Below are 26772 nucleotides of genomic sequence, written 5' to 3' on the forward strand. Positions count from 1 at the left end.
CCTTTGCGTACTCATTTCATTCCTATGGAAGTTGCACTATGTTCTATTCATTTCTTTATCCAGTGAAATCAAATTCTTCAATGGGAATATTTTATAGTTTTTGTGTGTTATGTGTGTTAAGTGCCATCAAGTCACTTCAGACTTATGGAAGAAGAAGAAGAAGAAGAAGAAGAAGACGAAGAAGAAGATGAAGAAGAAGAAGAAGAAGAAGATGAAGAAGACGAAGAAGACGAAGACGACGACGACGAAGAAGACGAAGACGAAGACGAAGACTTTGCCCTTCTCCCCTCACAACAAACACCCTGTGAGGTGGGTGGGGCTGAGAGAGCTCCGAAAAGCTGTAACTAGCCCAAGGTCACCCAGCTGACGTGTGTGGGAGTGCACAGGCTAATCTGAATTCCCCAGATAAGCCTCCACAGCTCAAGCAGCAGAGCGGGGAATCAAACCTGGTTCTTCCAAATTAGAGTGCACCTGCTCTTAACTACTACGCCACTGCTGCTCCATGTCCTCTAAAACATCCTATCATTAAGAGCCTTGCTCAAATCTAGTAAATCAAGGGTTGTGACTTCCTTGAATAATTGGGTTTTCTTCTTTTCATGCTGCCTTCAACTTTCCTACAGCCTCAGTTCAGTCTTTTTAGCTTCTAGGAACACTTCAGGCTTGAATTGATATAGAAATCATTTGTGTGGGTTTTTTTTGGCAGTCCATATGGTATCCTTAACACTCTCTTCCACTCTGTTTGCCCTCATCCCCTTGAAACAATTCCTGGCCACCATTTTGTGATTTCCCCTACCCTCTTTTTTAGTTCTGTGCTTCAGTGTTTTACAGCCTTGTGCTGCATTCTCCACTCCTTGTATACTCAATGCTTTGAAGATTGTGGCCACAAAAGAACAGCTAACTGTTGCAAATAAACAGGTGAGGGGGAACTGAGTGAACTCAGAAGATGGTGCCAAGGAGGAAGTTCAGAGAAGTGTGGGAATTGTCAATAGATTGCAAAGCAACTGAAGACATTTTCAAAATTCTTCAACCAGAGAATAGCTCTAAAAGGGGATTCATTTAAAATGTTCTGAGGCTGCAAATGAAATATTTGAGGTAAAAACAATGTGGAACTCCATGGAGGAAATGTTTTATTTCCTGCCTCAAAACATTTAAAATGAATTGTGTGGAAAAACCCCTGAACAAACCAACTCTGAATGTCTCTTGCCTGGAAAACCCTAGGGGGTTGCCGTAATTCGGCTATGACTTTCTACCACCACCCACTGTGAATGTGGCTCCCCAGGAGCTACAGGGTGAATAGCATCAGGCAAACATAATGGCTTTTATGCTAACAGAATAGAACCATTGGAGACACTTATATGTGCACATATATCAAAAAATTGAACTGCACACAATGGTTAAGTATAGCAAAAACTGCAATAATGAGCAGCGTTCTCTCTCTTTCTCTTGCTCACTGTTTCTGGTTTTTCCTCAACAGGGATTGCTTCATGCTCTGCTTCCTAAACAGTGCCACTAGTTTTGTGGCTGGCTTTGCCATTTTCTCCGTACTGGGTTTCATGGCGCAAGAACAGGGGGTGTCCATCTCAGAAGTGGCCGAATCAGGTGAGCAGGCAGACAGCGGTAAATTGTCCTGCAACAAGAACAATAGTCAATTGGACTGACTTGTCAGGAAGAGGTACCAGCCAGCAATCCTGAACACTCTTAGGAAAATTCTCGATGATCTTGATGGAAAAATATGTGAAAAACACTGAATGTCCAAAGCTCTTTCTTAAACTCTGCATGTTTTATAGATGGCAGTTACCTTCTGGGCTGTTTTGCTGAGCCAAGATTGCATTCACTCCAGCAAGGGAATTCCTTGTCCCCTTTTCAGAACATGTGCTCCATTCTGGACTATTAAATAATACCGGGTTCCCCTTAAAGTGACTCACATCATCATTGACTGATGGGATATGGGATTCTGCATGGAATTTTTCTTACTTAACACTTTTTAGACACTAAAACTGAAAGCCCACCAGTAGGAGTATGCCCTACTCAAGATGATCCTGATATTTGCAGATGCCATTTCTTGTAAAGATGGTAACATGCAGATTTTCCATGAGTGTACCACTCTGAAAGATGCAAACAACCGCAGTTCTTTTCTGTGTGTACCGAAGCTGAACATGCTTGGGAAATCTGCATGTTTTCCCTATTCATATGAAATGGTGCCTGCAAGCATCAGAAACATCATGGGTAGCTGGTGCTTTCATTGGTAGGCTCCCAATATGAATGACTTTAGCATCTTTAAAAAATCATATTGTCCTGTGGGCTTACTTTGAAAAAAACCAAGCTTGTGCTGGAGATCGCAGACTGACCTAGATAGGCTGTTTAGCATCTACCTGCCCTTCAAGCGTGGAAATTCTTGTGGAATTTTCATATCTTGATTCTAATTGGGTTTAACTGGAAGTATATTCAAGATCCTTGGTCATCCAAGTTCCTTGAAGAAAGATGGAAAACATAAATATCACTAAAGGAAAAAAAGATAAGTAGCATTAAAGGAACAATTTGTGTGTGTGTGTGTGTTTTAAAGAAATGTCTGGAAAGATCCACAAAAAAAGTCTGGGAATGAGGATTTGAATAGAGAAAATAAAGCTCTTTATCCAGTTCATACTAGAAATGACAAAGTCAAAATACATGTGTCCAGTTTGCATGCTGTAGGGCTGTGGTGGCGAACCTATGGCACTCCAGATGTTCATGGACTACAATTCCCATCAGCCCCTGCCAGCAATTGGCCATGCTGGCAGGTGCTGATGGGAATTGTAGTTCATGAACATCTGGAGTGCCATAGGTTTGCCACCACTGCTGTAGGGTGTTGATATGGTAAAACATCTTGTTCACCCATGTTTTGTTTGATTGGCAGGTCCTGGCCTGGCATTCATTGCCTACCCCAAAGCAGTAACCTTGATGCCCGTATCTCAGCTCTGGTCTTGCTTATTCTTCCTTATGCTGATCTTCTTGGGGCTGGACAGCCAGGTATGCAAAGGATATATACTCACTTTTGTCTAAGTTCACACTGTATTCTGCCTTTCAGAACTTTAAATGGTACCTGAACAGGAGGGTCCTGCATGAATAAGTGATAGAAGTGAATGATGAGTTGGGTCTGCCTGACATACACTTCAGAGAGTGGTGTGGCACAGTGGTCCTTCCTACCACCTCACAATCATATTACCTCTACCTTATGTATATGTGTGGGTAGATCAAGGCAGGCAGCCTCTGCCCAAAACCTCTTGAACAGGTCTTTCTCAGGCTGCTATCTCAGACCCTTTCAACAAGTGACAAAAAGGGGGGCTGTGACTCAGTGGCAGAGCATCTTCCGGGGTTGCACAAGGTCCCAGGTCCATTTCCCGGCATCTCCAGTGAAAAGCATCAGGGAGGAAGTGATGCGAAGGACTTCGGACCGAGACCCTGGAGATTTGATGCCGGTCAGAATGGAGGATACTGACCCTAATAGACTAATGGTCTGATTCAGCATGAGGCAGCTTCTTGTGTTCATATGTGACTGAAGTGGAGCATTTGTGCATGAAAACCATGTGCCCCAACACCAAGACCAGTGAAAAGCCCTGCCTGTGTCAGCATCCAGTTTCATTAGCTTGTGCGTATGTCTCTCATAGCACAATAGATTCAGGCCCTAAACTGTGCATTTGGTATGCTGTTGCAAATCAAGACGCATGAGCACACACATGAGGCTACTTTCTATTGAATCAGACTCTTGGTCCATCAAAGTCAGCCGATTCAGGCTGGCAGCAGCTCTCCGGGGTCTCAGCCAGAGGTCTTTCACATCACCTATGATTTGCTACTTCGCTGGAAATGCCAGCGATTGAACCTGGGGCTTTCTTAGTGGCATGCAGTAGTCCCTTCCCCTCTATGGCTTGGAAGACTTTGCTTGTGATGCCGTTCCACGATTCAAGTGCTCCATTGGCTGGCAGTAGCATCTGACTGATTGCTGTAGGGTAGGGTTCCCATTTGCCCGCTTATGCTGGGAGACCTCCAAGTAATTGTGACCCTTCCCCGCCAGTGCTCATCTGATTGGTGGGTAGAAACTCTCTCTGTGTGTGGGGAGGGAATGTATCATCCTGGGGAGAAAAATGTAAAAGAAAAATAAGGCCTCACCAACTTACAGGAAGTTCTGGCTATATAGTTCCTGGCAATTCCGGAAGTGAAGCTTGTCACTTCTGGGTAGGGTTGCCAGGTTCTACCTGGGTACAGGTGAGAGATGTGGGATAAGGCTGCCAGGTCCATATTGGGAAACTCTGGAGATCTGAGGAGGACAAGGATCTCAGCTGGGTATCATGCCATACAGTCCAGCTATTTTCTCGAGGGGAACGGATCTCTCTAGTCTGGAGATGAGCTGTAACTCCAGCGGATCCCCACGTCCCACCTGGAGGCTGGCGTCCCTTCTTCTAGGTAGCTCTAGGAATCACCAGGAACTTTATGGTCAGAACTTCCACAAATAAACTAGGCATTATTTTTTGATGTAATTTTGCTCTTTTGCTCCCAGGATGCTGCTCCTCCCCCACCCTGACCCCACCCAGTTCAGTGGTGGGATTCAGCCTATTCGCCCCTATTCAGTAGAACTGGTAGCTAATTTTTTGTCTAGTTCAGAGAATGGCTGTAATCCCACCACTGAGTCCTTTCAGAACTGGTTGTTAAATTATTTGAATCCTACCATTGCCTCAGTTGCCTGGAAATAAGATTAAAGGAAAGGAAGAAGGGCAGGGAAAGAATGTGGAGTCTGTCTTCTTCCCTGATACAATTTCTTCCACAGTTTGTTTGTGTTGAGAGTTTGGTGACAGCCATTGTGGACCTGTTTCCGGACATCTTTCGCAAGAAGGGGCGGAGAGAACTGTTGATCCTGGGCATTGCAGTGATCTGCTACCTGCTTGGTTTGCTTCTGATTACTGAGGTAAGAAGAGGTGAGGGCTGGGAAGAAGAGTGCCTATGGAGGAAGTCTGTCAGGTGTATTATATTAAAGATATTCAAATGTGCTCTCCAGCTCTGAATAAATCATACAAATATTCAATGGAAGCTGTCACATTGATTGCATAATCTTGTCTCCACCGTCCGAGAATCTCAAGGGACATTCTCTCTCTTTTTTGGTACATTCTTAGGGAAATCTCTATTTCTATTTTGTCCCTGTCTTGGCTTTTGGGCTGGCATTTTGGGGGTAACTTCAAAAGAAATCCATTGGTGTGTGTGTGTGTAAGATATTTGCTACCCCTGCAATAAATAACTCAAGGCTTCTAGATGATCACTCAATCATTCTGGCCTGTCAAGAGAGACAGACTCAGACAAACCAAATAAGTTCAGGTCCTCTCATAGGATACAGGAGGGAATCTCTCATTACACTAAGATCTCAAGTCAGGAGACATGAAATTATTTTCTCTAAGCAGTCATGTGAACACTACTGCCTTGGTATCCTTCTTGTGGGAGGAAAAAAGTCCTTCCGCAACACGTTCTTCTTTGCAAACAGCCTATTTATTACCGCTCTTTCCCTTCCTATTCCTTTTGCAGGGGGGAATGTACGTTTTCCAGCTGTTTGATTACTATGCTGCCAGCGGCATGTGCCTTCTCTTCCTGGCGATCTTTGAAGTCATTTGCATTGCATGGGTTTACGGTAAGTCGAACTCAAATGCAACATGGAAACGAAAGATGGTGCAAACAGCCTTCCAAAGGGAAGACTAGGTCTGCACTTCTACCTGCTTGTCATCCAGTCGCATTGGCCAAGAAACCAAGAACAAGGATCATTCAGCATATTACACAGTAGCTAATCCATGTTTATTTTATTTATTTTATTTATTTATTATTTCGGCTTTTATACCGCCCTATCCCCGGAGGGCTCCTCAACTGAGAACTACAGCCAGTTCTCTCACCCATGTCACTGCCTGACTTGCATTTCCAAACACCTTGTTTATCTCATTCATATATCACGTTTTTTCAGTGTAAAAAAGAGGCATGTGAAGGTATCACACATGTAAAGGGTGAGTCCTTGGGTGAATATAAGGTCTAAGTGTGAGGTCTGGGGTTGGGATCTCTTGTATTTTTTTACATGCTAAAAGCAATTACGGAGGCCAGATCCGGATTAGGATCATGGAGAAATGGGTGAGTTACTCCTCTTTTCTTATGTCAGTTTTCCTACCTTAGGCCCTTTCCGCACATGCAGAATAATGCTCTTTCAAACTGCTTTCAATGCTCTTTGTAGCAGTGCGGAATAGCAAAATCCACTTGCAAACTGTTGAGAAACTGAATTGAAAACGCATTATTCTGTGTGTGCGGGCCTTAGTGCTATCCTTAGAAATTATACCAGACTGACAGGGAAAACAATTTCAGTATCCTCTGGATATCTGTATGGGTTTTTTCCCCTGCAGAAAAAATAGACATCTGGGGAGAGAAAAGAATTAACGGTCTTCCTTAAGCAATATAGCGCTATATTCCTTAAGCAATATAGCAACATAGCGCTTCCTTAAGCAATATATAGTGTGCACAAACACACACATTATCATCTCTTTCTACCATTTTTGTTAAAGTGGGATAAAAATGTGTTTATAAACTGACACCACAATAAACACAGACTGACACATTCCTATAGTTTGGGTCAAATCACGTCTCATCTGTCACTCAGTTTGAGTCAGTGGAATTCAGACCGTTCTAATCTACAATCCAAAATGGTCCAGGCAGACCTGAATAATAGATATACAAACTTGAGGAGATGCAACTATTTCTGGCTGATCCAAGGTCAAGGGAACCCACAAGGTGCCCTTTGCAATGCCTAACCCTAAAGTTAGTAGTAATGACTATTCCTTAAAGATTCTTAAATTGTGAAGATAACGCTGATAAAATCTTTCAAACAACTTTTAGAATACATTGGTAAGGATGACGAAGACTAATGTGGAGAGGGATTGGGGCTTATAGGAACAGCAACTGCTTCGTGTGCAGAAGATCTTCCGATTGGTTCCTGGCATATACCATTAAAGGAATTCAGGTACCAGGTGTTGGGAAAGACCTTCTGTTGCCTGATAGGTACTGTCAGTTTGGATCAGCGGTTTGACAGGCTAAGACAGCCTCAGATGTTCCTCTGCCATCCCTTAAGTAATTGCCGGCATCTGCAGCAATTGCTTATGCAAAAGAGGGACTTTAGCAAGACAGATCAAGAATTCATTGCGGCTTTCTAATGGGCCGCAGCAGCTGGAAACAGCCAAAAAGGGAACCCCTGGCCAGCTGTGTGCAAGCCTATGCATTTCTACATGACTTAAATGTGCAATGTTTATTTGGTAGGGCGGATTTTTGCTTCTACCCCAAACCTCCTTTATCCTGTCTTGAAAAGGTGTAGACATGTTCTGAAATACTGGGTAGATTAATGCTCCCAAAGCCCGGGAAATGCCATTTCCCTCTCCCCTGCTTCCCCAATCTGTGGGCTGGCAACCCAAATCCTCTTTACTTACACCTCCAAAATATTGTTGCAAGTGTCATGAGTAAAGACACATGTTCCAGGCTTGCCTGTTGCCAGCCCTGACAATGCCACCCACGGCCTGGCAGCGTCCGCGCCGCCTGTCAAAGCTGTCCTTGTTACAAAGGCTGGGGGATTTCCTGCATGCAGCTTTATTTCCCCGAAAGGATCACTGCGGTTTCCACCCTGCTTGCTTGTTTGCGGCAGCAGTTGCCAAAGGGAAGAGCTCTGGGGGACTGGGGGGGGGGGAGGGGGAGAGGGATCCGGCTTCTAAAAGGCTCTGGTATGCAATGAGATTGGAAGCCAGATGCTGCAATAGTAGCGCACAGGGAACAGAATTTACAAACAGGAACAGCGTGCGTAACTCTAAGATTAACAGTTCCCATAGAAATCTCACTGACATCCCTCCCATTGGAAAGAAACTGAGTTAAAGAGATTAGATACCTGAGGTTGGCATTGGCTGGAAGGATGCCCAGTCCAACCTTGGAATTGGCCTGGGAATGAATCCATGATCTGTCCCCTGTATTTTTGAGTAAACATTTGTATCCTTGTGCAAGCATGCAGACCGATGCAGAAACAATGAGCTAGTATAGAGCACAGAGGCGTATCTAGGGTGGGATAGGGCAGAACATATGCTCTGGGCACTGCCCCTCACGGGGTGCCAGCCCATGCCCCACAGTCTCTGTGAGCGACTGCACCCCACCCCAAAATCCAAGTGGAGTTTGTGGGGCAGACATGCAGCTGAATGCTGAAGCCAACCAGCATTCAACTGGGTTTGCACTGCCCCTGTACTCCCTGTGGAGTTTGGGGGCAGGGCAAGCTATAGAGCTTGCTCTGGGCATCATTTTCTACAGATACATCTCTGCTAGAGCAGAGAGTGGGGATCCGGAACCAGGAAAGCCCCACATTTCACCTGAGGCAAAAATTCACTAGGTAGCCTCAAGGATGCCACTGTTCCCATAGACTCCTGTCTGCAATGCAGGGGATGCTACAGAAGCGACTGCCTGTCAAGAGTCTAGTTCAGGGATCTCCAGCCCTTTTGAGCCTGAAGGCACATTTGGAATTCTGACGCAGCATAGTGGGCACAGCTATCAAATGGCTGCCGCAGTTCAACTTCAGCAACACAGAATAGATCCTTGTGCTGTTGCTGCCAAAGCTACATTATAAAAATTTTGCACTGCCAATCAAATCCCCAGTGTTCAATCAGAAGTCTTGCTGGGCAAAAGCCCTACCTGGCCCTTCTCACTTCCTAAATACACTCAGCAAACACCAAGAAAGGTGTCAGTGGGTTCCATTGTACGCGTGGGCACCATATTGGGGGCCCTTAGTCTAATAAATGTAAATAAAGCTGAAGCAGTCGTTTAGTTCTCTGTGATGTTTCGTGTTTATTGAATGTTTCCTTTTGCAGTCCAGTCTGTTTTTTCTCTCTGCTGTGTGTTAGTGCTCATACTGCGAAGGCCTCCCTGTCGTGTCAGGGGCCTGCAGTCAGTTATTGCCTTTTGCAAACTCCAGCATTTGGGATTGGATTAATTCACAAACTCGGCCAGCAGGGGAAAATATCTTCGACTGGTATTACAGGTCTATAGTAAGGGTAACAAAGACAATGAATGCTTGATCTGTGGTATAAATTGCTAAGTTTTTGGATTGCACTGTTTGGCACTCAAGGCCCAGTGGCTACTTATTTTGCAAACCAGGAGAAGGCAGGTGGTAAATGGCCAATTTCTGGTGGCTATTTGGCTCCTGCTGGTTGGTCATTTATTGGTTGAGAATGTTAGTCTCAGTCTGGTCCAGGAATACACTTCTTAGGATCTAAATGCTTACTGAAGATCACTTCACCCAGATTACTTTTGCCTTAACCTTTAGGATACCCTAACAGCTCAATCCTAAACACAGTTACACCCTTCTAAGGTCCACTGCCTAAGCCCCCACTTTGGGTCCCAAGATACTCATGAGAAAAATGGATACACAAATATTCTTAAATACATATTGAATGGATTAGAAGAATGTCAATCTGGCTTGGACTGCACTAGACATGCCCTCTTGCTTCAGACATTTAAAATACTTTTGAGGAACATGTTTGAACATTTTGTCCTAGTAAGGCAGGGGGGGTGGGGTGGAGACTGAATTCAACCTATCTTTGATGTAAGCAATACAAACAAATGAGATGGTTGAATTTGATGAACTGATCTTATTTCCAGTACATTGTCTTTTTTCAAATAAGCAGTTCTGGGAGGCCCTGATCTGGGTAGTGTTATGTGGAGATTTTTAACTGCTTCTGCCTATGCTGTTTTCTGTACCTTAAACGGCCCACCAACTCTCTGTTGCAGGCAACACATTATTATCAGTTGGTTGGAGAACAGAGAACAGAGTTAAGCCCCTCCTCGTCCGCTGTCCTAATCCAAATTGCAACCCCTTGCGCCTTCCATTTATGTTAGAACAGCAGGCCGGGGTTCTGATCACAGGTCTTGCCTAGTTTGCCACTTCAACCATTAAAAAAACATGAAAATGCACTCTGCATACCCTGCAGATCATAGGTGGCCAGGATGATTGAAAGGAGGCACATGAATGCATGATGCTGCCTTAATATGAGTTATCAGATTTGTCTATGCTGACTGACAGTGGTAGGGTTACCAGTTCCCCCCTGGCCACTGGAGGGCGATGGAGGGTAGGATTGCCAGATCCAGGTTAGGAAGCTCCAGGAGATTTAAGGATGGAGCCTGGAAAGACAGAGACAATAGGATACAGTTCCACAGAGTCCACCCTCCAAAACATCCATTTTTGGCCAGGGGAACTGAGTTCTGTAGCTTGGAGACGAGCTGTAATTCTGGGGGGATCCCTAGGATGTGCCTCAAGTAGACTTTACTTTACATTACCTACTTCCTGATCCTCTTGAGATGTCAAAGTTGAAATCAGGACCTTCTGCATGCCAACTGATGCTCTGCCTTGAAGCCATCGTCTCTCCTACATGACACTTGGCCATTCATCAGAGATTTGATTTCACCAAACAGTTCTTGGTTGTCCTCAAACCTTTAGAGCCATAAACTGAAGTAGATGAGTTCACGTTCAGTCTGCAGGTTGTGGATTTTGAGAACTGTTCAAGAATAGCTGTCGCATGGTATGGAGTAACTTGCCCTATGGCTGGCTATATAACATTTGCATTCTGATGGGATCATTTTTTGAAACAATGAGATAGGCCTGAGAGAAGACTTCTGTTTCCAGAGACTGTTACTTTGTGCTGGCATTTCAGCTTCTGTCCGTGATGTTCGAGATAACTGCAAACACTCTCCCTCCGCACCTTTAGTTAAACAGAAGTTCTGCTCAAGAAGTCATTCAAGGCCCTTCTATTCAGCAATGTACACAGTCCTTCTAAACTGATGATGGGTAGAAAGAGTGTCATATCCTTTCTGCAGCTTTTCAGCTGGAAACATTATTGTTGACTGGCTGAACCAGTGACTCCTTAAGCTTGATTATTTTCTCCCACCATTTTTTGAAATGTAGAACAGGCAACTTCCTGTTCAAGGACTTAGTAAATCCATTCTTGTCAGGTCCCATTATTTTCTCTTTCAGTCTCTTGCCTTCAATGGATTTGCTAAAACCACTAAATGTAGTTTTCTGCAGGTAGTGGATTAGGAAAGGAAGCTCCAACAATGCTGCTAAGTAGAAATGCTGCTAACTAGAAAGGAAACCTTACCAAGAATGCTAACCTGAGTCAACTTCCTCTTGGTCTAACAGGTCTATTTCCTTTGCCCCTCCCACTGAGCTAACTGAAGGACTACTAATAAGTTAGGCTGAAGCTTCATCCGATAGTCTCTCTCCACCCGCCACGCCCCATTTCTGATCTTGCGAGTTTTACTTCATGCTATTGGCTAAACTGCTCTGATGTCATGGCAGGCATGAGCTTATACAGAAGGGCATGAGCTTATACAGTGACTAAGCCATGTGCTGTCACAGAAACAGGGTGCTTGTACCTTTGGAATCTGGATTCCATGTGTACATTTTATTCATGTTCCTTTTTGTCCAGACTCCCCCAGCTCTTGAATGACACCTAATTAATTCAGATCTGCTGAGTAAATTGAGAGCCTAGATGTTGACGATACACACTGGGGAAGGTTTGCCATTCCACAGAGAAATTAATACTATCTGTCTTCAGCAGAACAATTCCAGGTTTCTGGAGATGTCTTCACTGAACATCATCATAGGCCACATAATGTAGCGCTTAAAATTGTGGACTAGGATGGGCGATTCAAATCCCTGCTTTGATATATAGTTCTTAGTGGTATATCTGTCAGTCAAATCCATCTTGCAGCATTGCTGTTAAGCTACTCTGAGCTCTTTCGGAAAGTGTAAAGTTATAAATAAGTAACAAGGTAGAGTTATGACTATCTGGAATGTTTTTATACTTTTTCATCCATTATACTGTGTTTAAGAGGTTCATAATGTCATGGCTTTGTATTTTTTTTAAAAAAATGTGTTCTTCTGCTTCTCTCTGATGGTCTAGGAGCAGACCGTTTCTATGACAATATTGAGGACATGATTGGTTACCGGCCATGCCCCTTGGTTAAAATATGCTGGCTTTTTCTCACACCTGGCGTTTGCCTGGTTAGTATACAATGCTTTTTGGGGGGTGGGGGTGGGGGGTTGTGTTTTTGGTTAATTGAGATATTTCTGATTTGAAATGGCAGAAAAGGGAGGACCTGTTAGAACTGATCTTGCTCTGAGTAATGGCATCATTTAATACAGTCTTGGCTTGATAAGCATTCGAATTTGGTCTGGTGTTATAGACCCCTTCCGCACACACAGAATAATGCGTTTTCAAACCACTTTCACAACTGTTTGCAAGTGGAAAGCAGTTTGAAAGTGAATTATTCTGCATGTGCGGAATGAGCCATACATAGGGTTGTGCCCACATAGCCTGTGGTGTGCAGTAGACTATTGGTTCAAATTCTGCTCACCAATGGAGCTTCCATGGGTATGCCACTGTTTCTCAGCCTAACTAATCTGCTGAGGAAACAAAATGGTATGTTTTGACCTGCCCTTGGCCCCTGGGAAATGAATCTTAATAAATCATGTTCATGCATTCAGGAGCATGCTGGAATTCAAGTGCACAGTGGGAAAATACACAAGACTTTTAAATGCACAGCTTTCTTTCTGACTCTGTCTTGGAATAAAATCTCTTGTATTCTTATCAGGCAGGGTATTTTCATCTCGCTTGTCAACCTTACAGCAATTCTGCAGCCCTTTTTAACCAATGTGAGTCTCCTGAATTGTCCTCCTTATGGTTTAGCTGTAGAGAACAATGGGTTGGGGGACACTGTGGAATTTTGTAATGCTGGCCCTTAATAACAGGTGTCACTCTTAATGTGATATTCTAGTGCCTAAATCAAAGCAATAGAGGAAATGGTGGTAAGGTGGTAAGTGGCTCAATGGTGGAGGATCTACTTGGCATTCAGAAGCTCCCAGGTTCAATCCCTGCCATCTCCAGTTAAAAGGACCAGGTAGCAGGTAACGAGACCCCAGAGAACCACTGCCAATCTGAGTAGACAGTTCTCACCTTGAAGGCCCAGTGGTCTGATTCAAAGCTTCATATGTTTACATTTAATATCATCCCAAACACTTAATAAAGTGCACAAGCCGAATGTGAACATTCATAGAATCAAAGAAAATAGAGTTAGTCATCTAGCCCAACCCCCCCAAGCACAATGTAAGATATTGACAATTACCTTCCTCCCTGCCCCCCAACTCCCCCAGTGACCCCTACTCCATGCCCAGAAAATGGCAACCCCCTCAAAAAAAACTGTTCCGGGATCCCTGGCCAAATCTGTCCTGGAGGAAAATTACTTCCTGACCCCAAGGTGGTGATGGGCATTTCCCTGGACCTGCAAAAAAGGGCCGCATGAGCCAAACACTGACACAACCCTGCCTGCCTTGCCCTCCCTCATTTACAGAATCAGCATTGCTGTCAGATGGCCACGTAGTCTCTGCTTAACAACCTCCAAAGAAGGACAACCCTGAGCAAACCTGCTCCACTGAGTCACCGCTCTGTCAGAAAGTTCTTCCTAAGGTCTAGCCGAAAATGCTTTTGATTCCATTTCAAACCACTGGTTCTGGTCCAACCTTCTGGGGCAACTCTACAATATCCTTGAAATGACAGCCTTCAAATACTTGGAGATGGTTATCATATCACTTCTCAAGTGATATGAGAAGTGATATGATAGGAGAAGCAGTGGCGTAGTGGTTAAGAGCAGGTGCATTCTAATCTGGAGGAACCGGGTTTGATTCCCCGCTTTGCCGCCTGAGCTGTGGAGGCTTATCTGGGGAATTCAGATTAGCCTGTGCACTCCCACACACGCCAGCTGGGTGACCTTGGGCTAGTCACAGCTTCTTGGAGCTCTCTCAGCCCCACCTACCTCGCAGGGTGTTTGTTGTGAGGGGGGAAGGGCAAGGAGATTGTAAACCCCTTTGATTCTCCTAAAGGAGAGAAAGTGGGGATATAAATCCAAACTACTCCTCCTCCTCCTCCTCCTCCTCCTCCTCCTTCTTCTTCCACCTCCTCCTCCTCTCTGGGCTTACTCTTCTCCTGTCTAGAGAAGTTTCAGGGTCAAACCAGATAAGAACCAGCATTTGTGAAGGCCACTGATTTGGACTGGGACAATTTTAACATTTTGGGGAGGATGCAGTGGGTAATTGGCCATTATCTCTATGTTGCCTGTATGTTCCCCCACTGGGGCAATAGCAGCTCTGTGTGGCTGTTTGAGAAAATGGTTAATATGTCATGTTAAAGTGGCATCTCTGGCAGTGCCCTATATTAGTTCCATCTGGGGTGCTGCCAGTCCCTCCCAGCCTTCAGACCGGGTACTGCTAATATGTGGATGTTATGCCGCATACTGATTTTAAAGTTTTTAGAGATAATTTAAGTTATTTATTGACTGCTTTTTAGTTTTGTGTTGTGAACTGCCTAGAGCCCTCCGAGGATGAGGCGGTCTATGAAATTGATAGATCGATAGATTGATAGATCGATAGATCGATAGATAACCACTCCAGGTTAGGACCAGAACCTTGCAATCATGTGACAGTGCTTTTATACTAACAAAGCATATAAACAAACAGAATTATATTTCTACCTAGTCTTACTTGCCCATGATTGTTGATCTTGCTACAATTTGCAAAGGTTAGTAGTTCAAGATCCATTTCCATGTGCAGTTCGTCTCCCAGGCTCCAAAATCAGCTTCAACTCATTTCCTGGTGGTTAGAATCAGGTTATAGCTTTGCGGTGGGAAAAAACCACAGCTGGCCCAGATGGGATCAACAAACCAAAAAGAAGGAGCTTAAGATTTGCTTTCATGTAACACTTTAACAATTAGCCCACATTTTCTTGTTTGATCAAAGACATGCAAATAAGTTGCCGACTGAAATCTGAGATGTAGACATTTGCCCTGTGGGTAATTTTCTGCAGGGATAAAAAGCATCAAAGGAGAGGAAGAAACTGAGTCTTTGCAGTAGAGTTGGTCTAATGTTTGGAATCAAAGTTAATCCCATGGAACAATATTTATAAAATCCCACTGGAGGGTTACTTGCGCACTTCAACCCTTGGAAGATCTATATAGAAAAGAGGGGAAGAGTGAAAAATTATGTGCGGCGGCAACAAACATGTCTGACTGTTCATCACAAATCTGGATCTCCAGGAAGGGGAAATTATATTGCCTTGTAATCTGCAATTGAAGGCCAACTGAAACAGCAATAAGAAACAGAAGTTAGAAGTCTTTCATCCTCTGTCATTACAAGCTAAAAAGAAGAAGAGTTTGGATTTATACCCCTCTTTCTCTCCTGTAAGGAGACTCAAGGGGGCTTACAAATTCCTTTCCCTTCCCCCCTCACAACAAATACCTTATGAGGTGGGTGGGCGAGGGGGCTGAGAGGCCTCCAAAGAACTGTGACTAGCCCAAGGTCACCCAGCTGGCATGTGTTGGAGTGCACAGGCTAATCTAGTTCCCCAGATAAGCCTCCATAGCTCAAGTGGCAGAGTGGGGGATCAAACCCAGTTCTCCTGATTAGAGTGCACCTGCTCTTGACCACTACACCACTGCTGCTCCTAAGAAGTGGAAAAAACAGCACAATGTGATCGTCTCAGCTGAAGGCATAGTTCTTCCTGCTGCCTTGGGGCACAACTAGAGAAGTACTCAGAGGTCAGATGTCTGATGTCCCATTTTTTTTAAAAGTTTCAGGGCCAATTTAAATACAAAGTTACTGAGGAAAAGATCCATATGACTTCACACTGACATAGCTTCCAATGTGGTGTAGCTGTTAAGGGTATCATTTAGTATCTGGGAGACATGGGTTTGAATCCCCACTCATGCCATGGCAGCTCACTGGGGGATCTTGGGCCAGTCCCACTTTCTCAGCCCAACCTACCTCACAAGGTTGCTGTGAGGATAAAATGAAGGAGAGGAGAAGCATTCAAGCCACTTTGAGTCTCCATTAGGAAGAAAGGTGGAGTTCAAATGAGCTAACTAAATATGCAGCTTTCCATTTAAATTAGCTGGAAAAACTGCTATGCGTGCTAAATTACCATGCTGAGGACTGACACATAGACAGATGTGTTGGCATAATATAGGAAACAGGCATAGCTGTTCCATACAGGTAGCTGTGCAGGTTAAACGAAAAGCCGTATGAGTGGAAGTCATATCAAGTTCTTTTTTGCTTTGCTACTGTCATATTTCAGTCAATCTTTAATAACAAGTGGACTCAAACAGGTGGACTCAAACTGGCGATGAAGAAGAGAGCATTTAACCTTCCCTTCCACATTTTCTTGTACATTGTATGGGCGCTCTCGCGCGCACACACACACACACGCACACACAGTTGCTATTTGCCCCGAAAGGAAAAACATTGTGCGCTCTTGTATCAGAGTAAATAGCAGAACATTGGAAGTGGGATTTATATTACAGATAATAGTACCATGGGAATTAGGTTCAACTTCCCCACCAATTCCAACCCCCCTGATTAATAGAAAATTAATAGGAAATCTGATTGTGGATTTCCAGTATCTTGTCCAGTTTGGCTATAACGTCCAGACATGTAAGATGTTTGAGAAATGGTCCTAAACACTTGGGCAGAATTCAGCCTGGGTTTTATCAGGGATTCTGCGGTGTGAAATAGCTTGGTCTGAGGGTTTTCAAGGGAAGAGACCATTGCCTGGCTCTGCGTAAAAGCCTGGACTTCCTTGGTGGTGGTCTCCCATCCAAATATTAACCAGGGCTGACCCTGCTTAGCTTCTTAGATCTGAGGAGATGGGGCTAGCCTGAGCTGTTCATGTAAGGGCAGCTGTTGTGTTAAGAGGTCCTGAATTAAAGAGATGAGGTACGTTTATTCAAGTTCCTCCTGCTTCTCATGCATTTGCTGTCTGTGGCCGTTCCTAATTGATCACTTGTCATATCTGCCATTCTGTCTGCTTTTATCTTTGTCAGGCAACCTTCCTGTTTTCGCTCATTAGATACACACCACTCAAATATAATAATGTCTATGAGTACCCCACATGGGGCATCGCAGTGGGATGGCTGATGGCTCTTTCCTCGATGATCTGCATTCCCCTTTATGTTGTGTACATCTTACTGAAAACCAAGGGATCTCTAAAACAGGTAAAACAGAAAAAGCATTCCATCTGCAGGTCACAGAGTCTGGATTGGTTATCCAATAAGGTGTCCCTTGGTTCACAAAAGGATAAATGGGTGGGTTTGGGTCAGTTTCTTTTATCATTGTCAGTTTCTTTTATTAGTTTCTTTGGTTGTTGTTCATTGTAAAGCACTATTGCAAAGCATCCGTGATGTCTTATTTTCTAGTTCCAAGTTGGGCCCCTTCTAGAGAGTCTGTTGCAACCACGGTAACAGTCTTCTGGCACCACAAAGACTGATTCCCTGTTGCATCAGCTTTCATGGTCAGATGCCGAAGTTAGGCAATTATTCCTTTATAAAGTGATGTGGATTGACATCACATTTTATTTTTGTTTCATTTAAAACATTTATAGGCCACTTTCCCATCCAAACAGGCTTCACAGTTTTGAGATGCATGAAGCACTGATTGGATGGAGGGACAAAAAATCTGTCATGGGGAATTCAAATCCTTAATTTGGCCAAATGGCAGGAGTGCCAAGTAACTGCCTTTTAAAGAAATTGCTTTTGTTATTTGTCGTAAGAGCATAAGAAGGACCATGTTGGATCAGACCAGTGGTCAATCTAGCTCAGCATACTGTTTCACACGGGCCAATCAGTTGCCATGGAAGCCCAATCAGCAAGGCATCGAGGCAAAGGCCTGTCTCTGATTCTGCCACTTAGCACTGGTATACAGAGATAAAGGGGATCAAAGTGTGGAGATTCACTACAGACAGTGTGGCTAGTAGCCACTGATAAACCTCTGCTCCTATCTAATCCACATTAAAGCCATTGTCATTTTCAGCTGAGCGAACCAAAACCTAGATGAGGTCATAAGAGGAACATTACACCAAGGGGATAGGCAGGGACCACCAGTCTGTTTATGGAAGAGAATAAACATTCTTATCACATTTGGATCTTGACTGCAAAATCATTGGTATGGGTTCAGTGAAAATGATGGTTTATATCTTTCGAGAAGGCTAAAACGTAACCAGAGTTGTCGGGCTCTCCATGACAGCTAGAAGGAGCTTGGGGATATGGGGATATGGGGGGTTGCCGGTATTGCATGTGCTATAATATCACTTCCAGGGAAAACCAGAAATGACATCATGTTGCTCTAGGAATCACCTAAACGCTATTACAAAGCCATATTGTTTCCAGTGATCCCTAGAGCCACATGATGGCTACCAATCTTGATCCTCCTTGATCTGAGATTGCAAATGCCTTAGCAGACCAGGTGCTGGCGGGGGGAGCAGCAGCAGAAGGCCATTGCTTTCACATCCTGCATGTGAGCTCCCAAAGGCACCTGGTGGGCCACTGCGAGTAGCAGAGTTCTGGACTATTTTTATTTTAATTTATTTATTTATTAATTATTAGATTTTTATACTGCCTTCCCCTGGAGGGCTCGGGGCAGTGTACAAATAAATATATGCAGTCAGGGAAAAGTTAAAAACCAGACTAGATAGACTCTGGTCTGATCCAGCAGGCTCTTTCGTATGTTCTCATGATGTCACTCCTGGGTTTCCCCAGGAAGTGATGTAATGCTGCATGTGATGTTGCTTTTTTAAGAGGCCTCCCATCACAGCAGAAGAAGTGACACCCCTATCTTTTAGAGATGCATCTCTGGGAATATGTGCATCTTGGTGAAGTAATTCAAATGGCAGTGACAAAGTTGAGGAATCTCACACTAACACTGGAGAGGGTGAACTTTGCAGAGGGTGTCCTTCCCAGTGTTCTGACTTCTGGGAAGGTAATGCCGTGCCCATCAGGCTCTTGTTTGCTGACGAGGGCATTGTAACATAATGAAAACTGACATGGTAGATGTCGGCACTGATTTAATGTCCACCTCAGGTGCATAGCAAGTTGTGAGGCAAATCCTCAGTCAGAGAAGAAAAGGAACGGGAGCCTTAAGCAGTAGGGGAGGCAAAGGGCAAACCACGTGCAAAAATAATACAGCAGGAAGTGAAGAAAAATAGGTTTTCCTTTGCAAGTTCTAGTTCAGTCTAGTCATAGCCAAGTTGTGTTTAGAAATACAGTGTGTGTGTGTGTGTGTGTGTGTGTGTGTGTGTGTGTGTGTGTGTGTGTGTGTGTGTGTGTGTGTGTGTGTGTGTGTGTGTGTGTCACCAAAGCAAAGCCCTGAGGTAAATCTAAGGCTACAAATTGTAGATCTCCTGACAGGAGATGTGCACTGCTGGATTCTGTGACACACTTTCAAGACAGGAGAGAAAAAGATGGTTTCTGAGGGCAACCTGCATCTACCATGATGGTTCTGGTATGACTTTGTAGATCACAGGTGTCAAACTCGCGGCCCTCCAGATGTTATGAACGACAGTTACTACAATTAGCCATGTTGGCAGGGGATGATGGGAACTGTAGTCCATAACATCTGGAGGGCCGCGAGTTTGACACCTACGTTATAGATCATGGGTCTGCCATCTTGAGCTGGCCAAGTTGAAGAACTGTCTCAGTGTCACAAGATAGCTCTACTGTAAAATCAAAAGAGTATCCCAAGCTCTAAATCCACCAAGTTTGAATTTACTAGTTTTGAGTCATTATTAGTTAGTTTGTTAAATTATTCATTATAATGATATGTATTATTTATACATATCCATCTATCTAAGGTATTCTTGTTCTGCCCTTACTCAGGGTGGTATACATGAGCTATTAATATGCAAGATCGCTGTCTGGATGAGTACTGGATGAGTCTGGATGAGTACATCATTTTAAAAATATATTATTTTTCTCTCTGGGATTTGTGTACTATGTTATATTCCGCTATGAAGATCTCCAGATTTATTGGAGGGAGTGAAATAACCAGTTTTTATTAATTTTATCTAGAAACAGTGTATCCTGCTTTTCTATTCAAATAGGCGTTACAAAAATATTGGACGCACATTTATCTAACAAAAGATTAATGCTGAAAACATGATGATATTAAACTAGCTATGAGAACAACAATGATAATAAGAGCGGGATTTGAATCCAGTAGTACCTTAAAGACCAACAAGATTTCCAGGATATAAGCTGGAAATATGACAAAGGAAACTTTGCCTCTCAAAATCTTGTTTGTCTTCAAGGTGCTACTGGGCTTAATCTTGTTCTTCAACTTGAGACCAACCTGGTAATAAGAGTAACAGAGGGTTAAAATCTTAAAGAAGCAATGTGCATAATGGTTACAGTGGACTATCACCAGGGAATCCTGGGTTCAGATCCTCACTCATCTATGAATCTCACTTAGGGTTTCCATCCTACAGGTGGTTCCACTATTATGAGAAAGGTAAGGGGTAGGTACAATAGAAGATAAAACCAGCCACATGGCACCTATGACTATAAGTACTTCATGTACTAATAAAATAACCACAATTGTATAAATAAACTGTTCCTGTTCATATCTAATTCACAAACCATCTCAACTCATTCGTGAAAATATTGATACGTCATTTGGGTTTTGAGTATATGTTTGTGGAACAAAATGGTTACTTGAAGTTAAGATTTTTGTTTGTAATCATGTTTGTATCTGATGAGGATGCAGCATGTGAGACATAGCTGAGATATTAATTAGATATAAACAGGGACAGTTGACACAGTCATGGTGATTTTATTAGTGTATGATGTACTTATAGCCATTGGTGCAGTGTGGTTCATGTTGTAACCGCCAGATGGTGGTGGGAAATCTCCCAGATTTGCATCTGATCTCCAGGTGACAGAGATCAGTTTACCTGAAAAAATTGGCTGCTTTGGAAGATGGACTGACTGGCATTAGACCCCATTGAAGTTCCTCCCATTCCCAAATCCTGCCCTACTCAGGCCCCACCCCCAAAATCTCCATTAGAGCCCAACACGGAGCTGGGAACCCTACGCTCACTGGGTGACTTTGGACCTGTCACATGTTTTCATTCTGCTTCTATCTAAGCTTAAGCTATTTCACAGGGTTGTCATGAGAATAAAATGGGTGAGAACCACGCATGCTATCTTGAGCTCCTTGGAGAAAGAGAGGGATAAAAATAGAAGAGCATAAAAGATGAACATCCCTAACAGCCATTTATAAAATGAGCAGTTCCTCTGTTTTCTGAAATGCTGAGGTTGCACTGTGGAGACGGCATTATCAATTAAATTTATGAGCAATTCTTCTGCTTGCAGCATTCGCAGGGTCTTCCGATCAATAAAAACAAAGTTTAAAACAATGTTTAATTAAACAACAAAGGCAATAAAATTATAAGTTAAGAAGAGCCCAAGCAGGGTGGTTTGTTTCAGTTTATTGCTTTAGCCAAAGACTCTCACAAACATTACAGAATATTCTCACGATAACGAAATAAATATTCCAAAATAAAACATTTATGCTGCAAATAAAAGTCACAATTAAAATATAAGAAATCCAGTTTGGACCAGCCCCATCTTGCATAATATTTAAAGCTGCTAGAAGAAAATACTAATATTAATTAAAAATTAATGTAGAACAAAAAGGTAGCATGTGCCAATAAATAGGCGGAATTCCACCCAAAGAAATCCAAATCTTAAGGGACCCCAAAAATTCAGCCTCCATCCACTTTGCCCTTTAACCCAGACATAATTGCTGGTATAACAAGAAAAAGTGTTTCCTTTCATCACCCATTTCTCTTGAAAAATGAAATAAAACTGTCACTTCTTAAAACCAGAAGCAGACCACATTTCTATGACAAACAAGGCCCAAGACCAAGATACTAACAGCTTTCACACATGCTAGATAACAAAGGTTATTTATGCACGCGTGGTCTTCTTCACACTGAGCATACATTCCCTTCCAGTTGAATTCTTGGTTTTGCACATTTCCCCCCATTCTGTTCTATCTCACAAAAAAAATGTTAGCAGATTGTATATTCCTCCACCACAAAACTCAACATGCCGGATTTTCTTTGTTGTAGAATGCTCCGCCAAGCCCTAGTGCATACCCAGCCCTGCTACCCCCATCCTTTTGAAAGTTTGATGATAATTGTTCAATTAACTATAAATTATCTTCTATTAGGGTACCATGTTCAATAATGCCCAAAATAATGGTTTTGACAAAGACAGTGCATAACAATGAATGATAAATCTCACATTCGTTTGGAACTATATTCTAACGTGAAAGAATACATCTTTCTCAACCACTACACTTCAACTAACCATACTAACATCTTTCTCTGAGACAGAATATAGCAGTCACCGCATTTTCAGATTAGAGATTCTCCATGGTTTCTGAAAGCTCTGAAAGTGCAACTTTTCCTCTCCCTTCTCAGGGAGAGTGAAGAGAATTGGCGTGCGTTTTGGTTCCTTTGGTTTTTCTCCCTTATCCCCATCTTCCCCCTGCCCACACCACGATAGTTCCTCCTGCTCTTTTGGCCACCAATAAGGAAGGATCAAAAGGGCTGTTTCCTGGTTTTATTTTCACACTAAGGGTCTATTGCTGGAGTGATGTCCCTGAAATTGACATGAAACTTAAAAATTAATGCTAGATCATGTACAGCACCTTAAAAAACAAAAAGACAGCAGGCAACCCCCCTAGACGGGGTTTCACTGAGAGAAGCAGGAAGTGACAGGAGGGCAAAATGGCGGACTGGCTCAGCTGGGGCCACTTTGCAGCAGAACAGTTCAGGGTGTAAACAAACAACCATTGGAAGACCCACTGTGAAGCAAATAGCCATGGGGTAAATAGTACATGCATAAAGGTACATACTTTGGCCTTCATGGAAGCATATGGCTGGCCACTATAGGAAACAGGATGGCCTGTGAGCAGGCCACGGCTCACCAGTAGGGATCTTGCTTGACATGTGAAAAATTCCACATTCAATCCCAACCACCTCCAGTTAAAAGGATCAAGAAGGAAGTGATGTGAAAGACCCCAACCGGACACCATGGAGAGACTGCCAGTCTGAGTAGATGACATTGACCTCTATAGACCGATTCAGAATAAGACAGCTACATATGCCGTAAGGCTTGAGGACGATGGCCTGACAGAGCTCAGCTCTTAGGTCCTTGTTTTGGAAAAGAGATTTGTTCATCCTAACACCTGGGATAGCTTGAATGGTTCCTGGCGGAAGACCTCCGTTCAAGGTCAGTGTTCTGCCAAGCTGGTGAGGAAAGCACAGAAGCACAGCAGGGGTCAACCGAGCTCACTTCCAGCCATTAATGATGTGGGAGGCAACCAGAATGGCTTCCTGGACCTGCACTGTTAACAGCCAGCTCCAAGCTGAGTCCCATTTATTGGCATCACAGAAGGGGGCAATGGGAGAGTTTTGCTTGGGCCAGAAAAAATGCCTTGAACCAACACTGCCAGTGTAAGGCTGGACACACTCAGACAAAGCTAACTTGAACAGAAAAGCTTTATTGAATTGCATCGCCATTGCTACAGGGTGCTGGAACTGAGGATCTCCCCTCAGTTCCAGCATTGAAGGCTGGTTCGATGCATCACGCTATCCAATCACCGCAGTCCCTTCTCCCACACAGGGTTCCCATTCGTGGCAGCTTCCCGCTTCAGTGGCCACCCGTGGGACTGGTGCATGTTGGGACTTGTAGTCCTGACAGCCTTCTCTGGTTAGTTATTGTTCAAATGATTGTTCCCTGTATGTTGGGGTTTTTTGGGGGGGGGCAGGGGAGGAGGATCAGAATCATCCCATTATGTTCTTAGATCCACGATCTCCCAGATGGCAGCATGGGGGCCCACTGAGGTATCAGCTTGTGAAAGGAAGTACCATGATGTGACAGTCACATGATAGGAAGAAGAGGTGCTCATCCAGAAGATAATTTTCTCCATTCATCTTGTTCTTTCTGTGTGCATTCAAAGACAAGCATGATGCATGGCACCCTTCCTCTTTACTCAGGGACACTAGTTCCAAGTCCTTCCCCCTCCCCCACCAAAGATGGCTTTCTGGATAACTATCAGCTTTATTCACTTTTTACCGAAAATTTTCAGCTTTCTAAAACCTGAGCCTGAATATTACCAAATAAAAAAGATCATGCTCCCCCCACCCCGGTGCCATTTCCCAAGTCCACATAGACCTGGGAAACAGTGATGGAGGGTGACAGGGGGAGAATTTCAACTGAATTCTGGACTTCAGTACAGCATTCAGTTGAAGCATTGTTTTCCCCATTGCCATTTCCCAGGTCGACGTAGAGCTGGGGGGACTGCTGTGAATAGAACCAACTGAATGTTGGACTGAAGTTGAGCTCTTCCTTCCTTCCTTCCTTTCTCTCTCTCTCTCTCTCTCTCTCTTTCTCTCTCTCTCCCTCCCTTCCTTCCTTCCCTTCCTCTCCGTCCGTCCAGATCCGTCCGTCCGTCCGTCAAGTCCAGATCAAATCCGTCCGTCCGTCCTCCCTCTCTCTCTCTTTTTCTCTCTCTCTCCCTCCCCCTTTTTTCTCTTTCTCCCTCCCCCCTCCCTCCCTCCCTCCCTCCCTCCCTCCCTCCCTTCCTTCCTTCCTTCCTTCCTTCCTTCCTTCCTTCCTTCCTTCCTTCCTTCCTTCTGTTTTATTGGCAAATTAAAACCCTGAAAAAAAAACCTGATATGGTTTCCACAAGAAGCCAGTAACCAGAAATGCCAGCATCTGATGTCCCAATACATCCCCTTGGGGATGACCCAGTGGTAGATCATCTGCCTGGCATTCAGAAGGTCCCAAGTTCAATCCCTGGCACCTTCAGTTAAAAGGATCTAATATTAGGTGATTTGAAAAAACCTCTGCCTGAGACTCGGGAAAGCTGCTGCCAGCCAATGCTGACTTTGATTGTCAAAAAGTCTGATTCCATGAATTAAATGAATTAAAATCTGTGAATTAAATCTATGGTTAGATAGTTCATATTTTGCCCTTTTTGCGGGTGCAGAACTCCACAGTAAACAATCTCTGGTTTAGCCCCCAGCTATCTTTTAAAAAGCAAACTGCTACCCTTATTTTTTTTGTAGAAATACACCTGAAAACATGCAGAGATGTTTGAAATTGTGCTGAAAAGAATTTCCACTTATAGGACTAAAAAAGGAAGACAGATAAATCAATATCTTAACATTCACTTGAAAGGTGAGACACAGTTGGGTAAGGACAGTATCTGGTTTCTCTGTTGAGGGGCCAAGTCTGTCTGGTGATCTGGAAACCCATTTCCAGGCTTGTCTGCAAATGTAAGTGAAAATAACATCCTAACCTGATATTCTCCAGATGCTGCATGCCATTCCTGATGGCAGCTTCTCTTGATTCCACTGCAAATTGATGGGTGTGGAAGATCTACATCATTTTTTCCAATAACTGACATTCATGGTTGAGTGTCTGTCATAGGAAAGGCTCCTGTACATGAGCTGAAAGAGGCGTAGAATGTTGTGATCATTCGGGGGGGGGGGGGGGGGCTGGCCAGAGAGGAAGATAGGCAAATTGGCCTGCCCATGACCCCTAAGAGCAGCAGAATTCTGAAGGGGGCAGATGTGTGGAGAACTTTCCAGATTATTCATCCATCCTAAAATAACTTTTGAGGGGCCCCAACTTGTAGTTCATAATTGCAGGAGAGACATATTATTACTCTCAGTTTCTTATCTTATAAATTGTTAGAGAATCCTTGGAATAAAACCGTCCATGAAGGTATTTTCTAATGTCTGAAGGAGATTGATGGGATTGAAAAAGTATGTCTGAGTTAACCCCTTCCTTTCTCGAATTATTATTGTTGTTGTTGTTAAATTAATTAAATTTAATAGACCGCCCTACCCCCCGGAAGGGCTCAGGGCGGTGTACAATAAAACCAACAACAAACAATATAACATAATGTAACAATAAGAATCAAAAGTGCATTAAAATCTATTTAAAAAGGTACCAACATCATAACACACAAAAGCCAATGTTGTCTTCTCTCTATAGAAAGTATATTTCCCTGTATCAACTAGAGATCAGCTCTGAGGATTTTTGGGGTCTGGGAGTGGTAGTGTCATCAACTGGCTCTGCCTGTAGCAAGTGGGACTTAAGAAGGGAGGCATATAAATATTTTAAGTAAATATATAAAAGTACCAGCAGTCCCATGCCAAAATTTGCAGGTGTACTATGCAGTTCAGGGGGTTTCCAGGTTAATATGCTGAACTATGTCAATTAAATGTCATCAAGTCACTTCTGACCTATCTCATCCGATGAATTAAGGGGTTGCCATGTTGGCTAGATGGCACCCAACTGCTTAGGATTGCACGATGAAGGTCCTTCATCCAGTACTTGAAGTAGACAAGAACGATGAGGTATATGTTGCAATAAAGTGTCAGTGCAGTAGTGTAGATGCAATGGGGATATCCGGGGACAAACACCCCGGGCACGTCCCTTTAAGTCTTGTGAGGGGTGGAAAATCGCTCCCTGCACTTCAGATGGACAGGCAGACCTTGGTCCACCCCTTGGGCAACTGATGACCTGGCCACGGCATGGAGCAGCCAGGCACCGCCCAGACAGGCCTTCGGCTGGCTCTTCGGCTGGCTCGGTTGCTGCCCAAGGGGCGGACTGAGGCCTTCCTGGGCAATGCCTGGCTGCTCCATGCCATGGCTGAGTCGTTGGTCTGCTCCTCGGGCAGCAGTTGAGCTGGCCACGACATGAGAGGACTGCCCAGACGGCGCCTGGTGCCACCTGGCCAGTTCTCTTGCGCCGCGGAAAACACAGAATCCAGCCCAGGCTCAGTTCCCAGCTACACTT

At 43.8% G+C, this 26772-nt stretch overlaps 2 protein-coding genes across 3 annotated transcripts in view; one reads left to right on the forward strand and one right to left on the reverse strand.

Moving 5' to 3' along the window:
- Window positions 1-26772, reverse strand: part of B4GALNT3 (beta-1,4-N-acetyl-galactosaminyltransferase 3) — a 403403-nt gene that overhangs the window by 365544 nt on the left and 11087 nt on the right. The gene's annotated exons all lie outside the window — the stretch shown is intronic.
- LOC125434730 (sodium- and chloride-dependent GABA transporter 2-like) overlaps window positions 1-26772 on the forward strand; it is a 193534-nt gene that overhangs the window by 161679 nt on the left and 5083 nt on the right. For both annotated transcript variants that reach the window (XM_048500342.1, XM_048500343.1), the window contains exons 9-14: window positions 1475-1599; window positions 2894-3006; window positions 4799-4936; window positions 5545-5647; window positions 11976-12076; window positions 16942-17112. In XM_048500342.1, the coding sequence (XP_048356299.1) occupies window positions 1475-1599; window positions 2894-3006; window positions 4799-4936; window positions 5545-5647; window positions 11976-12076; window positions 16942-17112 (751 nt within the window). The remainder of the gene's footprint in view (window positions 1-1474; window positions 1600-2893; window positions 3007-4798; window positions 4937-5544; window positions 5648-11975; window positions 12077-16941; window positions 17113-26772) is intronic.

This window comes from Sphaerodactylus townsendi, linkage group LG06, assembly GCF_021028975.2.
Source record: "Sphaerodactylus townsendi isolate TG3544 linkage group LG06, MPM_Stown_v2.3, whole genome shotgun sequence".
Taxonomy (NCBI): Eukaryota; Metazoa; Chordata; class Lepidosauria; order Squamata; family Sphaerodactylidae; genus Sphaerodactylus; species Sphaerodactylus townsendi.